Raw genomic sequence first — 16,031 nt, 5'->3', positions numbered from 1 at the left:
ACAGTCTGTGATGGCAGTAGATCACCTGTACCTGTGTCATAATATTGTCTGTAATATACAGTCTGTGATGGCAGTAGATCACCTGTACCTGTGTCATAATATTGTCTGTAATATACAGTCTGTGTGGGCAGTAGATCACCTGTACCTGTGTCATAATATTGTCTGTAATATACAGTCTGTGATGGCAGTAGATCACCTGTACCTGTGTCATAATATTGTCTGTAATATACAGTCTGTGTGGACAGTAGATCGCCTGTACCTGTGTCATAATATTATCTGTAATATACAGTCTGTGATGGCAGTAGATCACCTGTACCTGTGTCATAATATTGTCTGTAATATACAGTCAGTGTGGACAGTAGATCACCTGTACCTGTGTCATAATATTGTCTGTAATATACAGTCTGTGATGGCAGTAGATCACCTGTACCTGTGTCATAATATTGTCTGTAATATACAGTCTGTGTGGACAGTAGATCACCTGTACCTGTGTCATAATATTGTCTGTAATATACAGTCTGTGTGGACAGTAGATCACCTGTACCTGTGTCATAATATTGTCTGTAATATACAGTCAGTGTGGGCAGTAGATCACCTGTACCTGTGCCATAATATTGTCTGTTATTTTCAGTCTGTGTGGGCAGTAGATCACCTGTACCTGTGCCATGATATTGTATGTAATATACAGTCTGTGTTGTCAGCAGATCACCTGTACCTGTGTCATAATATTGTCTGTAATATACAGTCTGTGTGGACAGTAGATCACCTGTACCTGTGCCATAATATTGTCTGTAATATACAGTCTCTGTGTGTTGTAGCTCACCTGTGCCTGTGGATTTGATCATGTGTGTAATAATACACATCATGAGTGGGCCATAGCTTATCAACTGCCAGTCACTTGATAGTGTCTACAATATACAACCAGTGTGGATCACAACTTACCTATACCGATCACATAATAATATTGTCTATGACATTCCACCTCTGTGGACCGTAGTCCACGTGGTGTACCAATATCATAATATTGTCTGCAATATACAACATGTACGTGTATCGTAACATTGTATCATACAACATGTGTGGGTCATATCTAACCTGTATCTGTGATGTAATATTGCCTGTATTTTGCACATTGTGTCTGTAATATCCAGCCTATGTGGGGCATAGCTGTTCGATAAATTCCACATCATATAATTATGTCTATAATACACTGCTTCTTTTATGTCAGAGTCACTTGTCTCCTGTGTATATTGAAGCATGAGGGATTATCAAGGTGTCAAAGAAACTGAGGCTGGTTCAGTTGTAAAGCTAAAAAAAAAAAAAAAAAAAAAAAAAATGGCGTGCTTCCCGGTAGTGTACTATCATAATAACTGGAATGGATGGAAATGACTTTGTTTGGTTCTTTTCTTTCAGAGCTATATTAGGAGAAAACAGCCTTTGGGGCGAATGTTAATAGCGTTCAGACTAGTGATATCCAAAGGAAAAGCACATTCTTGTTGAGTATGCCTAGTAGCAGAAGTGAGATGTACCATTATTCATCTGTCGAAGAATTTATGGAAGCTGGGAATAATCTGTAGCAAATTTTTTTGGAGTAAGAGAATGCTATTTAATTGTTAATAATAAACAACACACCCCTGCTTTGCTTACCTGGTCAGCAGAAGACAAGTCGACCCTGAAAGACAAGGCGTCAGCAACCACTTCCCCATCAGATGGCCGCACGTAAAAGGCCAGGACGTTGCAGCTGGGCGCCATGTTGGTGGTGACCGGAAAGGAAATAGTGAACTTCCGACCCGAACCATCGGCGGCATTGACCCCGGATTCCGAGATCATCACTCCTTTAGTATACACCTGTTTGGAAACAGAGCATCACTTCTTTAGTGTACACCTGTTTGGAAACAGATCATCACTCCTTTAGTATACACCTGTTTGGAAACAGAGCATCACTTCTTTAGTGTACACCTGTTTGGAAACAGATCATCACTCCTTTAGTATACACCTGTTTGGAAACAGAGCATCACTTCTTTAGTGTACACCTGTTTGGAAACAGAGCATCACTTCTTTAGTGTACACCTGTTTGGAAACAGAGCATCACTTCTTTAGTGTACACCTGTTTGGAAACAGATCATCACTCCTTTAGTATACACCTGTTTGGAAACAGAGCATCACTTTTTTTTAGTGTACACCTGTTTGGAAACAGAGCATCACTTCTTTAGTGTACACCTGTTTGGAAACAGATCATCACTCCTTTAGTATACACCTGTTTGGAAACAGAGCATCACTTTTTTTTAGTGTACACCTGTTTGGAAACAGAGCATCACTTTTTTAGTGTACACCTGTTTGGAAACAGATCATTACAGCTTTAGTGTACACCTGTTTGGGAACAGATCATTACTGCTTTAGTGTAAACCTGTTTGGGAACAGATCATCACTTCTTTAGTGCACACCTGTTTGGAAACTAATCATCACTTCTTTAGTGCATACCTGTTTGGAAACAGATCATCACTTCTTTAGTGTACACCTGTTTGGAAACTAATCATCACTTCTTTAGTGCATACCTGTTTGGAAACAGATCATTACTTCTTTAGTGTACACCTGTTTGGGAACAGATCATTACTTCTTTAGTGTACACCTGTTTGGTAACAGATCATTACTCCTTTAGTGTACACCTGTTTGGGATCAGATCATCACTGCTTTAGTGCATAGCTGTTTGAGAACAGATATTAAACAGAATGGGTGCTTTCACTGATCCCTGGGGTAATTCTATTCCCAGTGGTCTGAAATTCGAATATGTATTTCCAACACGAATCTGCATACTACACTTGCTAAAAAATTGATATAAGAGTAGAAGTGTCCTGACGAACTTATGTTCTTTAAGTTATGTAATAACTGTGCATGCCATACTTGGTCGTAAGCCTTCTTGATGTGGAAGAAAGTGACAAGAACGTTTTTCCTTTTTGCAAATTGATGCTTTATGTGCGTCGAAAGTTTTACTAAATGATTGACTGCTGTTTTTCGTTTCTGAAAACCTGCTTGGTTGATTGGTGTTATTTTATTTTTACCACAGAAATAAACTAATCTTTTTACAATGATTGTTCCGTAAGTTTTCCGACATGAAATGTTGAAGCGACTGGTGTGTGTGTGTGTGTGTGTGTGTGTGTGTGTGTGTGTGTGTGTGTGTGTGTGTGTGTGTGTGTTTGTTTGTGTGTGTGTGTGTGTGTGTGTGTGTGTGTGTGTGTGTGTGTGTGTGTGTGCGTCATAAACGCTTGCCCTCGTGTGATGAAGGAGACAATGCACGTGCACGTGACATACCTGGTAGATGACTTTGTTGACGCGTTCTGTAGTTTCCACGTCCAGCTTTGCCACCTGCCCTACCTGTAAAATAAATGGATTCCCTATGCACACGCTCACAAACCATCCCCAATAGACCCCGACATATGATAATGCCACCCCTACCACCTCTCTCCCGCACCCCTCTCTGTCTCTCTTCAAATTTATCCCTCCCTCTCATCCATGGGCACCTGATGGTCAGTCAGATGACAGTGTCAAATTGTCCTTATTTGTTCATACTTCTTTTACTCTCCCGCACATTTTTTTTTTGTGTACGTGCGCCGCTCGTGTCTGTGTGCACGAACTGGTTGTGCTAAAACCTTCATTGGTATAATTATATATGGTTGTGAAGACCTGTTGGCTGGCATCCAAGGGCCTGGGTCTTGGTGGGACTTTCCGTTGTTGGAGGGGATGAGGTCAACAAGTCTTCACTGACTTTATAGCCGTCACCGTGCGTGGCTGGAATATCACCAGCATCGATTTCCTTCCTTCCTTCCTGTCTTTCTTTCTTTCCTTCCTTCCTTCCTTTCCTTTCCTTCCTTTCTTTCTTTCCTTCCTTCCTTCCTTTCCTTCCTTTCTTTCTTTCCTTCCTTCCTTTCTTTCCTTCCTCTCTTTCTTCCTTCCTTTCCTTCCTTCCTTTCTTTCTTCCTTCCTTCCCTTCCTTCCTCCTTCCTTCCTTTCCTTCCCTCCTTCTTTCCTTCCCTCCTTTCCTTCCTTCCTTTTTTTCTTCCTTCCTTCCTCCCTTCCATCCTTTCCTTCCTTTCTTTCCTTCCCTTCCTTCCTCCTTCCTTCCTTTCCTTCCCTTCCCTTCTTTCCTTCCCTCCCTTTCTTCCTTCCTTCCTTTCTTTCCTTCCCTCTTCCTTCCTTTCCTTCCCTTCCTTCCTTCCATTCTTTCTTTTTCTTTGTCAGGACATTCCATGTTCCTTCTTCAGCCGGTCCCCTTCTCCTTTCTTCCCTCCATCCTCTTCCTTCTTTCTCGCTGTCACTCTTCTTTGTCGAGGACCGACCCATCTCCTTTGTTCCCGGACCTGGATTGCACGAGGCAATCTTTGCAGAGCGAAGTTTGCTTAGAGTTAAGAATGTCCCTAAAGTATATAGTGTTTTACCGTGGAGTTGGGAACATTGGGAACGATAAGCAAACTTAGTGCAGCAATGTTCGGTCATGCAAACCCACACCTGGACCTGATTATCACTCCATGGACATCAATCTCCTTAAAAATAGCCTTCCTCGTTTGTTGTGGTCATTGATCATACCTCTGGACATTTCCTTTTGTTGTTGACCTTTGTTGTTGCTTTAACTGTCTCCACTGTTCTGGACTAAACCAGCTCCTTTGTTGTGGACATAAACATATCCTTTGTTCTGTAACTAACTACCCCCTTTTGTTCTGGATTTCTGTACCTTGAGGCACTGCTTCGGGCCATCAATCTGCAAGAAGTTGTTGCTTCCAGAATCAGCTTTGTCGACAAGGTGTTTTTCCCACACACCCATTGTTCCCACCTGGCGATAGAAACACACACACACACACACACACACACACACACACACACACACATCACCACCACCACCACCACGCACGCACGCATGCACGGACATGAACACACACACACACACACACACACACACACACACACACACACACACACACACACACACACACACGTAAATTATGAATCAGGAATATGTAATCCTTTGACCAATGCTGGGCATGGAGGACTTAAAGTAGCGCCATTTGTACCACACGCTACAATTAAAACGTACACAATAAACTTTAAGATAAATACAGATAAACAACGATCGCATAATTTTGCTAAACATATTTCCGATTGTGAAGAATTTCCTCACTTTCAAACACACTCTCTTCCCTGCTTTCGACAAAGTGTATCAAAAACTGATTTCATGTTTAAATACTTCTTTGGAATGTACTCGCTTTGAAGATTCGTCAAGTTGTGGCATTCCATAATATCACACACACACACACACACACACACACACACACACACACACACACACACACACACACCGCCCGACACCACGCCCCCTCCACCCTACCTCCACCACCACCACCCTCACTCCCCCACCATACCCCCCACACACACACACACTCCCCCCTATCCCCCTCCCCTCGCACCCCCACCCTGACCCAAACACATGTGGAGTGATGGCCTAGAGGTAACGCGTCCGCCTAGGAAGCGAGAGAATCTGAGCGCGCTGGTTCGAATCACGGCTCAGTCGCCGATATTTTCTCCCCCTCCACTCGACCTTGAGTAGTGGTCTGGGCGCTAGTCATTCGGATGAGACGATAAACCGAGGTACCGTGTACAGCATGCACTTAGCGCACGTAAAAGAACCCACGGCAACAAAAGGGTTGTTCCTGGCAAAATTCTGTAGAAAAATCCACTTCGATAGGAAAAACAAATAAAACTGCACGGAGGAAAAAAAAAAAAAAAAAAGGGTCGTGTTGTAGTGTAGCGACGCGCTGTCCCTGGGGAGAGCAGCCCGAATTTCACACAGAGAAATCTGTTGTGATAAAAAGAAATACAAATACAAATACAAATACCCACATCCACACACATACCGCCACTCTCATGTGGTTTGCTTCAGCAGGGACATCAATGTCCAAAGACAAGAACCCGTCGGCCGTGAGCAGAATGGTCCGCTGGATCAGAACCACATCCTTGTGAGGCGGGTACCTCCAGTGTCTGGGGCGAGGAGGAGGAGGAGGATGATGGTAGGACAGCTGCTGCCCTGGGTTCATGGCGGCGGTGGTCGTGGTGGTGGTGGCTGTAGGAGTGGTGATGACAGGGACGGTCACCAGAACGACAAAGTGCACTCTGATGTTCCGGTAGTTCGGGAAGAGAGTTCCATCTGCCCGGGTCACCTTGACCTTGAAATAGTGGGTTTGTTTCTTTTTTTTTTTTTTTTTTGTTTTTTTCTTTCTTTTCCTTTTCGATATTTGTGTCGAAGTATTGTGACATAAGACGTGCATTGTTTAGGTCTTGTAATGCATGACAAGTGTATGAGATTTGTGTCTGATGGTGTGTGTGTGTGTGTGTGTGTGTGTGTGTGTGTGTGTGTGTGTGTGTGTGTCTCTGTCTCTGTCTCTGTCTCTGTGTATATATACATGATTTAGTGTTTGAGCGTTTGGTTGAATGTATGTGCGGGGATTGTACATGCAAACTGTCGTTTTAATGTTTATATTCATATATCACTCATCGGATTTTACCGTGGGATGTGCATTTGAGCGTGTTTTACTGGGAATGGCGCTAAATAAATTGTTCATTAATATAAGTAGTAGCAGTAGTAGTAGAAGCAGCAGCAGCAGTAGTAGTAGCAGCAGCAGCAGCAGTAGTAGTAGTGGTAGTAGGAGGAAAGGTGTTATGGGGGATAGAAATAGTCAGGAGTAACACGAAGAATCAGAATTAGAATCAGAATCAGAATCACTTTATTCCCGCATAGAACTCAGAACTCATGAAACGTCGTTTTTTTCATTCAAGGATTAAGGTTTTAGGCATGGCGTTTTAATCCAATCTGTCCTTGTCGATCTACATCCATCAGAAATAGAGCTCACACATATGAATGAGAGAGGAGTGCAGAAGAATATACATGATGAAGAGCACACACACACACACACACACACACACACACACACACACACACACACACACACACACACATTCTCTCTCTCCCCCCTCTCTCTCTCTCCCTCTCTCTCTCTCTCTCTCTCTCTCTCTCTCTCGCACACACACACACACACACACACACACACACACGCTCGTGCGTGCACACACACACACACACGCACACACACACACACACACACACACACTCATGCGTGCACACACACACACACACACACACACACACACACACACACACACACACACACTTACGTAAGCAGTGTACCGAAACCCAGGCTTGTAGGCATTGCGCGTGACCGGCAAGAACTCGATCTTGGCGGGATCTCGGTCAAACCGGACATTGCTGACCGCTGACATCTTTCTGCCCGTGCGGACGTCTGTGACATTAGCGGTCACCAGGACGGTGGTCCCTTCCAGCCGCACTGGCTGCGTATCATCTCTGTAGAACTCGTGGTCGTTGTCGTTCTTTCTCTTCAGCTCCACCAAGTCAGCGGTGGGGAAGGAGAACTCCATTTCACCATTCTCGTTCATCTGTTTGGCAGTGGTTTGAAGACGTGTGTGAGCGTGCAATTTAAAAAAAAGATATTTGAATAGTAAAGTAAATTTGTGCTGTGTGTGTGTGTGTGTATGTGTGTGTGTGTGTGTGTGTGTGTGTGTGTGTGTGTGTGTGTGTGTGTGTGTGTGTGTGTGTGTGTGTGTGTGTGTGTGTGTGTGTGTGTCTGTGTCTGTGTGTGTCTGTGCGTCTGTTTAGTTTGTATAGAACATTCTGTTGTAATCATGATCTTGAAAATGAACATAGACAGACAGTTGAAATATGTAACAACAAGATTTCGGTTTGGTATTTCTGACTTGAAAGTGCATCGTTCCAGATATAGTTTTCGTAATGGCTGTCATTTGTTAATTCCATTGTGCAGAACGGCAAAAGAAGATGATGTACACTTTGTTCTCTGTTGTCCAAAACTTAATGAGACCGGAGTTAAATTTATCCATCCTAAGTATTACAGACATCCTAGTTTGTTCAGATTGGGTTTATTGATGTCATGCACAAAACCTGATGCTCTACGTAATCTTTCCTTGTTTTTTGTACAAGGCTTACAGGTTTTGAGAAATACTCATTTCGTAGTCGTATTTCCATTGTTTAGTTCTCAGCAATTATGCCACTGTCTTTTGTTACTGTTCAAATACCCCTTCTTGAGGGGCTGAGGCCTAAATGTGAATAAACCGTTCGTTCGTTCGTCCACCAGGTCAGCGGTGGGGAAGGAGAACTCCATTTCTCCATTCTCGTCCATCTGTTTGGCAGTGGTTTGAGGACGTGTGTGAGCGTGCAATTTTTAAAAACTATTTTTATAGTAAAGTATATTTGTGCTCTCTGTGTGTGTGTGTGTGTGTGTGTGTGTGTGTGTGTGTGTGTGTGTGTGTGTGTGTGTGTGTGTGTGTGTGTGTGTGTGTGTGTTTGCTCGTCTGTCTGTCTATCTGTCTGTCTGTGTCTGTGCATCTGTGTGTGTGTTTGCTCGTCTGTCTATCTGTCTGTCTGTGTCTGTGTATCTGTGTGATCTGTGTGTGTTTGGTCGTCTGTCTATCTGTCTGTCTTTGTCTGTGTATCTGTGTGTCTCTGGATGTGTGTATGTGTCTATGCCTCTCTCTCTCTCTCTCTTTAACTTGCTTTGTTCAATTCGGACGTATAATAGTGGAAACAGTCACAATCGCTTGCGTATCTTATTTTGCCTATGTTTGATAAGCCATATATTACAGACATGAATATATTACAGACACTGATACATACTGGGGTAACTAAAAGAGGGAGAGGGTTGCTAATACACAAAACAAAACAAAAAAACAAAACAACAAACTCACACACTCACACACATACACCGCCACAAAGACACACACACACACACATACACACACACTCCCTACTACACGCACATACCTCTCAACCCCCTAACACACACACACACACACACACACACACACACACACACACACACACTCATGCAAATGAAGAAACTCCCACAAATACACTGCCAGCAACACACACACACACACACACACACACACACACACACACACACACACACATCTCACAATCTCACAACCTCTTTACTTACTTACTTACACACACACACACACACACACACACACACACACACACACACACACACACACACACACACACACACACACACACACACACTTCCCTACACACGTCACCAATCACGTCTCACCGTGCCGTTATAGGTGAGGAAGGGTTGAACAGAGGAGTCATCTATGGACCAGAAATGGTTCAGGCGGATTGTCACCGTCACTGCTGCGCCTGTAAGGGGCTTGCCGAACGTGTACCTGTGTGCATCACGTGGTTAGCTGATTGGTTGATATGCATGCTTACACAGCGCCTAACCTCGGTCACAGACCCAAGCTCTAAGCACTTTGAAAACAAGAAGTCTCTAGCAGAAGAGACTACCTACCTGTTCGTCTCTGCTATAGATTCACCACCCATGTCCCATCTCTGTCAATCCATCTCTCCTCCGTTTTTTTCTCTCTTAATGATTTGATCTTTTCAATGATAGTCGTTCGCGTCGTGCTTAATTAGGTAATGTACATGCTTTCATTTTATGCCTTTTATTTTCATATGCAATTGTGTGTGTGCGTGTGTGTAAAATTTCGTTTCGTTTCGTTTCGTTTCTTCATCTGTCTTCATTATCTTCTTCTTCTTCTTCTTCTTCTGCTTCCTCTACCTCCTATCACTATAACTATGTTCATTGTTTTATTTATCTGATTTGTAAATTAATTGAATTGTTAATCTATTATGTAGATTAACATGATGTGATGGAGTGTGGTACAATGTGGTGTAGCGTGGTGTGATATTGTGTGACGCGTTGTGGCGTTTTTTTTGTTTTGTTTTTTGAGAAAGTATGGTGTGATGTTGTGTGATGTAATGGGGTACATGTGTTTATGGTGTGGTGTGATGTGGTGTGATATAGTTAAATGCGAAGTAGTTGTCTGATATATTGTTGGTGCGATGTGATATAGTGTAGTGTGGTGTGATAAAGTGTGGTGCGATGTGATGTTGTGTAGTGTGGTGTGATAAAGTGTGGTGCGATGTGATATAGTGTAGTGTGGTGTGATAAAGTGTGGTGCGATGTGATGTTGTGTAGTATGGTGTGATAAAGTGTGGTGCGATGCTAAGTAGTGTAGTGTGATGTGATAAAGTGTGGTGCGATGTGATGTAGTGTAGTGTGGTGTGATAAAGTGTGGTGCGATGTGATATAGTGTAGGGTGATGTGATAAAGTGTGGTGCGATGTGATATAGTGTAGTGTGATGTGATAAAGTGTAGTGTGATGTGATAAAGTGTGGTGCGATGTGATGTAGTGTGGGGTGATGTGATAAAGTGTGGTGCGATGTGATATAGTGTAGTGTGGTGTGATAAAGTGTGGTACGATGCTATGTAGTGTAGTGTGGTGTGATAAAGTGTGGTACGATGCTATGTAGTGTAGTGTGATGTGATAAAGTGTGGTGCGATGCTATGTAGTGTAGTGTGATGTGATAAATGTGGTGCGATGTGATGTAGTGTAGTGTGGTGTGATAAAGTGTGGTGCGATGTGATATAGTGTAGGGTGATGTGATAAAGTGTGGTGCGATGTGATATAGTGTAGTGTGATGTGATAAAGTGTAGTGTGATGTGATAAAGTGTGGTGCGATGTGATGTAGTGTGGGGTGATGTGATAAAGTGTGGTGCGATGTGATATAGTGTAGTGTGATGTGATAAAGTGTGGTGCGATGTGATATAGTGTAGTGTGATGTGATAAAGTGTGGTGCGATGTGATGTAGTGTGGCGTGATGTGATAAAGTGTGGTGCGATGTGATATAGTGTAGTGTGATGTGATAAAGTGTGGTGCGATGTGATGTAGTGTGGTGTGATAAAGTGTGGTGCGATGTGATGTAGTGTGGGGTGATGTAGTGTGGTGTGATATAGTGTGGTGTGATGTGATATAGTGTGATGTGATGTGGTGTGGTGTCATGCAGTGTGGTGTGACATATCGTGTGGTGTGATGTGGTGTGATGTGATGTAGTGTGATATGGTGTGGTGTGATATGATATAATGTAGTGGGATGTGGTTGGTGTGATATAGCGTGGTGTGATGTGGTGTGGTGTGATATGGTGTGGTGTGATGTGATATAGTGCAATGCGATGTGGTGTGATATGATAAAGTGAAGTAAGGTGTGGTGTGGTGTGATGTAGTGTTGTGTGGTGTAATACAATATGGTGCGATATGAAGAAGTGTGGTGTGGTGTGGTGCGCTATAGTTTAGTGTGGTATGATAAAGTGTGGTGTGATGTGGTGTGATGAGATATAGTGTGGTGTGATGTGGTGTGGTGTGATATGATATAGTGTGGTGTGGTGTGGTGTGCTATAGTGTAGTGTAGTATGATATGGTGTGGTGTGATGTGTGGTGTGATGTAGTGTGGTGTGATATGATGGTGTGAATATGATACAGTGTAGTGTGATGTGGTTTGATACAGTTAAATGTGACAGGAGTGGTGTGACATAGTGTAGTATGATGTAATGTGATGTGTTATAGTGTGGAATGAAGTGGTGTGGTGTGATATAGTGTGATGCGATGTGGTGTGGTGTGATATAGTGTGGTGTGTGATATGATAGTGTAGTGTGATGTGGTGTATTCTTCTTCTTCTTCTTCTTCTTCTTCTTCTCCTCCTCCTCCTGCTATCACTATCACTATGTTCGTTGTTTTATTTATTCAATTTCTTAATGTATTATGTAAAATAACATGATTCAAATGTGGTGTGATACAGTGTGGTGTAGCGTGGTGTGATGTACTGTGATGTGATATGGCATATTGTAGTGTGATGTGGTGTGGTGTGATGGATATTCAGTGAAATAACATGATGTGATGTGGTGTGATACAGTGTGGTGTAGCGTGGTGTGGTATAGTGTGATGTTATAGGACATACTGTAATGTGATGTGGTGCAGTGTGGTGTGATATAATGTGGCATGATATAATGTGGTGTGATGTGGTGTGCTGTGATATAGTGTGGTGGCGATATGATATAGTGTAGTGTTATATGGTATGATATAATGTGGTGTGGTATGGTGCGGCGTGGTGGCATGGTGTAATGTGGTGTGATGTGGTGTGGTGTGGTGTAGTGTGATGTGGTGTGATATGATATAGTGTAGTGTGGTATGGTATGATATAATGTGGTGTGGTGTGGTATGGTGCGGCGTGGCATGGTGTAATGTGGTGTGATGTGATGTGGTGTGGTGTGGTGTGGTGTGGTGTAGTGTGATGTGGTGTGGTGTGATATGATATAGTGTAGTGTGATATGGTATGATATAATGCGGTGTGGTGTGATATGGTGTGGCGTGGTGGCATGATGTAATGTGGTGTGATGTGGTGTGGTGTGGTGTAGTGTGATGTGGTGCGGTGTGATATAGTGTGGTGGGATGTGGTGTGGTGGGATGTGTGGTGTGATGTGGTGTGATGTGATGTGATGTGATACAGCTCAGTGCAGTGTGATATCACATTGTCAGATAATAAAAATGATAATAAAATGTAGGCTTATATAGCGCTTACTGCGCTTCACAATAAAAAAAAAAAATGAAACTTAAGACTAAGTGTCGTAAACTATGTACAAAGTCTACAAAGTTTAACATGACAATGACTAAAATATGCATATGTAAGACTGACATGATAAAAGATATAAGATATATATATATATATATATATATATATATATATATATATATATATATATATATATATATATATATATACACATATACATACACATACATACACATACACATACATATACACACACATATACACATGTATACATGTACACACACACACACACACACACATAGATATGTAAATTGACACAGGCGCCATCACAGTCTCAAATCCCACAGGTGCAAATCACAGCAAAACAAAGCACGCCACATTCAGCACTGTCAAAAGTAAACACCAGGGAACCAGGTATCACCGACGCAAAAAGCACATCCAGCAACAAAAATGACAGCAAGCATATACATATGGAAAAAATTCAGTGAGAAAAGTACAGTTTGAAAAGATATGTTTTGGGTGCTTTCTTGAATGCAGGTGTTGGGGTGTAACGGAGGTGTGAGGGCAGTGAATTCCATTGTTTAGGTGCAACAAAAGAAAAGGAACGTTCGCCATAAGTTTTAGTACGAATCTTTGGAATAGACAGTGTGCGCTTGTCATTTGAAGAACGGAGTTGCCTGGATGGTGAATGGACAGAAAGTAGGTCTGAAAGATAGACAGGACAAGAATTAGAGAAGAAATTGTGACAAAGGATTGAGAGTTTGTATTGTATTCGTGCTTGAATGGGGAGCCAATGAAGAGAAGCGAGTAGGGGAGTGATGTGTTGACGTTTCTTAGCTTTGAGAGTGAGTCGTGCAGCAGAGTTTTGAACTTTTTGAAGTTTGTCAATACAGTATTTGGGGCAGCCAGCAAGAAGAGCATTTCCATAATCTAGTCTAGATAGAACAAAAGAACAGACCAAAGTCTTTGTGGTTTCTGTAGTTAAATATTGCCGAATGGAGCTGATTTGTCGGAGTGATGCATATGCTGACCTACAAATGTGGTTGATGTATGTGTCAAGTGTCATGTCATCAGAGAACATGTAACCTAAACTGCGAGCTGATGCTGAGAACGGTATGTCTGAGGTCCTTACCAGGATAGATGAAGGCTTAGGCAAGTCAGAAAATGAGCGCCTTGAGTGAATGAGAAATGCTTCTGTCTTATTATCATTTAGTTTGAGTTTGTGATCTGTCATCCATGATCTGACATCTGTGATGCATGACTGTAAAGTCTGTATGGTTTGACCTATTTCTGTACGGTGACATGCTCTATAAAGCTGCGTGCCATCTGCGAAAGATTGACTGGAAACAAAGTGACTTTGGATGAGTGTATGAAGAGGTTTGGTGTACATGATGAAGAGTAAAGAGTAAAGGACCTAACACAGATGTGTTTTGCGGCAATGAGATACCACACGGTGTGGAAAATACGGCGGACGTGTTCTGTACAGCACTATACCGGAGTCAGCCTCTACGTGCTCTCTACTGCAAAAAGCTGCATCATACCTTAGGCGTGCATGTGTGTTTGTGTGTGTGTGTGTGCGTGCGTGCTGGCGTGAATGCGAGTATGTGAGTGAGTGAGTGAGTATGTGTGTGTGTGTGTGTGTGTGTGTGTGTGTGTGTTTGCGATCGCACGTGTGTGAGAGAGATAGAGTTCTGTGTCAGTAAGCATACTCCCACACACAGAGGTACTCACTTTGCCAGCACTTTGCCTCGGAGCGCAGGCTCAGAAGTTACGAAGACTTTAGGCACATCCACGTTGGCTTCGAACTTGGGCAAAACTGAAAGCACAAAAGCGCTTTCAGCTCATACAACACTGGTCCATATGTGATGAAAAGACGATGCACACAGAATTCCCACATCAGCCGTTTCGACTTGCTGATAACAATTATCATAATGTTGGTTTGGTGGGGTTTGTTTTTGTTTGTTTGTTTCTTTCTTTCTTTGTTTCTTTCTTTTTCTAAAACGTTGAATCTTGTGCTAACGTACCACCCATTCAGGCGCATGCACAGAAGACACACACACACACACACACACACACACACACACACACACACACACACACACACACACACACACACACACACACACACACACACACAGTGGAAAGAAAACAATAAGACTTTAAAACATCCAATATAAAGTATGTGCACATCATTCTTTAGTCCAGTTTTCATTGATCCAAAAGAAGACTGGATATCATGTTTGTCTGTTGTTTTGGTTACTAAAACATTATGTTATGAGAGGATTTATTGTATTATAGAAATATATATATATATACATATATATATATAACACGTGTCACTTTAGAAGGGATCAAAATAATAGACTGCTCCAGTCGATTGTTCATTGCATTGTACTGTATTTTTGTTGTAGTTGTGTTATTGTTGTCGTCGTCGTTGTTTGTCACCGTCGATTTATCTGTGTCAAACACAGAGTTCTTTCCTCGGGAATAATGCATCACCACAGAACAGTACCTCCTATATATATTTTTTTTTTGTCTGCCTGCAAGCGTATTTTACTACCAAAGTAAAATTTTCTATACAATCATGCCAGGGATTACCCTTTTGTTGGCGTGGAGGAATCGTTTACGTGCGCTAAGCGCATAGAACATCGTTTGATTGTCTCATTAAATAAATTCATGAATTTGTATGTGTTTAATTGTCTCATTCGAAAGAATAGCACCCAGTCGACCATCCGAGGTGTCGCGCAGGGGGTAGTGGGGGTGGCGGCGGGGTGGGGGTAGGGGGGGGGTCGGGGGAGGGGGAATCCTGGTCCCTCTGTATGGGGATCGATCCTTTGGACCATCGCTTCCCAGTCGTACGCATCATCTCCAGGCCACCGTTCTATACTTATGTCCATGACGACTGGCGCAAAAGCAGAGTGGTTAAAGCGTTGGACTTCCAATCTGAGGGTCCCGGGTTCGAATCTCGGTAACGGCGCCTGGTGGGTAAAGGGTGGAATTTTTTTCTGATCTCCAAGGTCCCCTTCGTGTGTGTACGCAACCAGAAGATCAAAAACGCATGTTAAAGATCCTGTAATCCATGTCAGCGTTCGGTGGGTTATGGAAATAAGAACATACCCAGCATGCACCCCCCGAAAGAGTATGGCTGCCTACATGGCGGGGGAAGGGGAGTGGGGGGGGGGGGCCGCCATACACGTAAAAGCCCACTCGTGTAAATAGGAGTGAACGTGGGAGTTGCAGCCCACGAACGAAGAAGAAGTAGAAGAAGAAGAAGATGTCCATGACATCAGTGACGAACAATGAAATATAAGTTAGGAAATAAAGAACGCATTTAAAGACACAACAATTCAGTATCATCAAGCGCACATATCACTCTGTTCATAACCTTGATCTTGGATGAGACTCACTTGGGAGAATTATATATATATTTTTTTTTATCAGTATCAGGATCAGTAGCTCAAGTAGGCGTCACTGCGTTCGGT

At 42.7% G+C, this 16,031-nt stretch overlaps 1 protein-coding gene across 1 annotated transcript in view; it reads right to left on the bottom strand.

Annotated features, from left to right (window-relative positions):
• Positions 1–16,031, bottom strand: part of LOC143299004 (CD109 antigen-like) — a 62,997-nt gene that overhangs the window by 36,116 nt on the left and 10,850 nt on the right. The window contains exons 9-15 of the mRNA XM_076612075.1: positions 14,281–14,365; positions 9,192–9,306; positions 7,219–7,497; positions 5,904–6,212; positions 4,727–4,825; positions 3,310–3,372; positions 1,648–1,848 (exon numbers count right to left, since the gene is read on the bottom strand). Of these exons, the coding sequence (XP_076468190.1) occupies positions 1,648–1,848; positions 3,310–3,372; positions 4,727–4,825; positions 5,904–6,212; positions 7,219–7,497; positions 9,192–9,306; positions 14,281–14,365 (1,151 nt within the window). The remainder of the gene's footprint in view (positions 1–1,647; positions 1,849–3,309; positions 3,373–4,726; positions 4,826–5,903; positions 6,213–7,218; positions 7,498–9,191; positions 9,307–14,280; positions 14,366–16,031) is intronic.

This window comes from Babylonia areolata, chromosome 24, assembly GCF_041734735.1.
Source record: "Babylonia areolata isolate BAREFJ2019XMU chromosome 24, ASM4173473v1, whole genome shotgun sequence".
Taxonomy (NCBI): domain Eukaryota; kingdom Metazoa; phylum Mollusca; class Gastropoda; order Neogastropoda; family Buccinidae; genus Babylonia; species Babylonia areolata.
The sequence above is the reverse complement of the archived record's forward strand: the minus strand, read 5'-3'. Positions and strand labels throughout refer to the sequence as shown.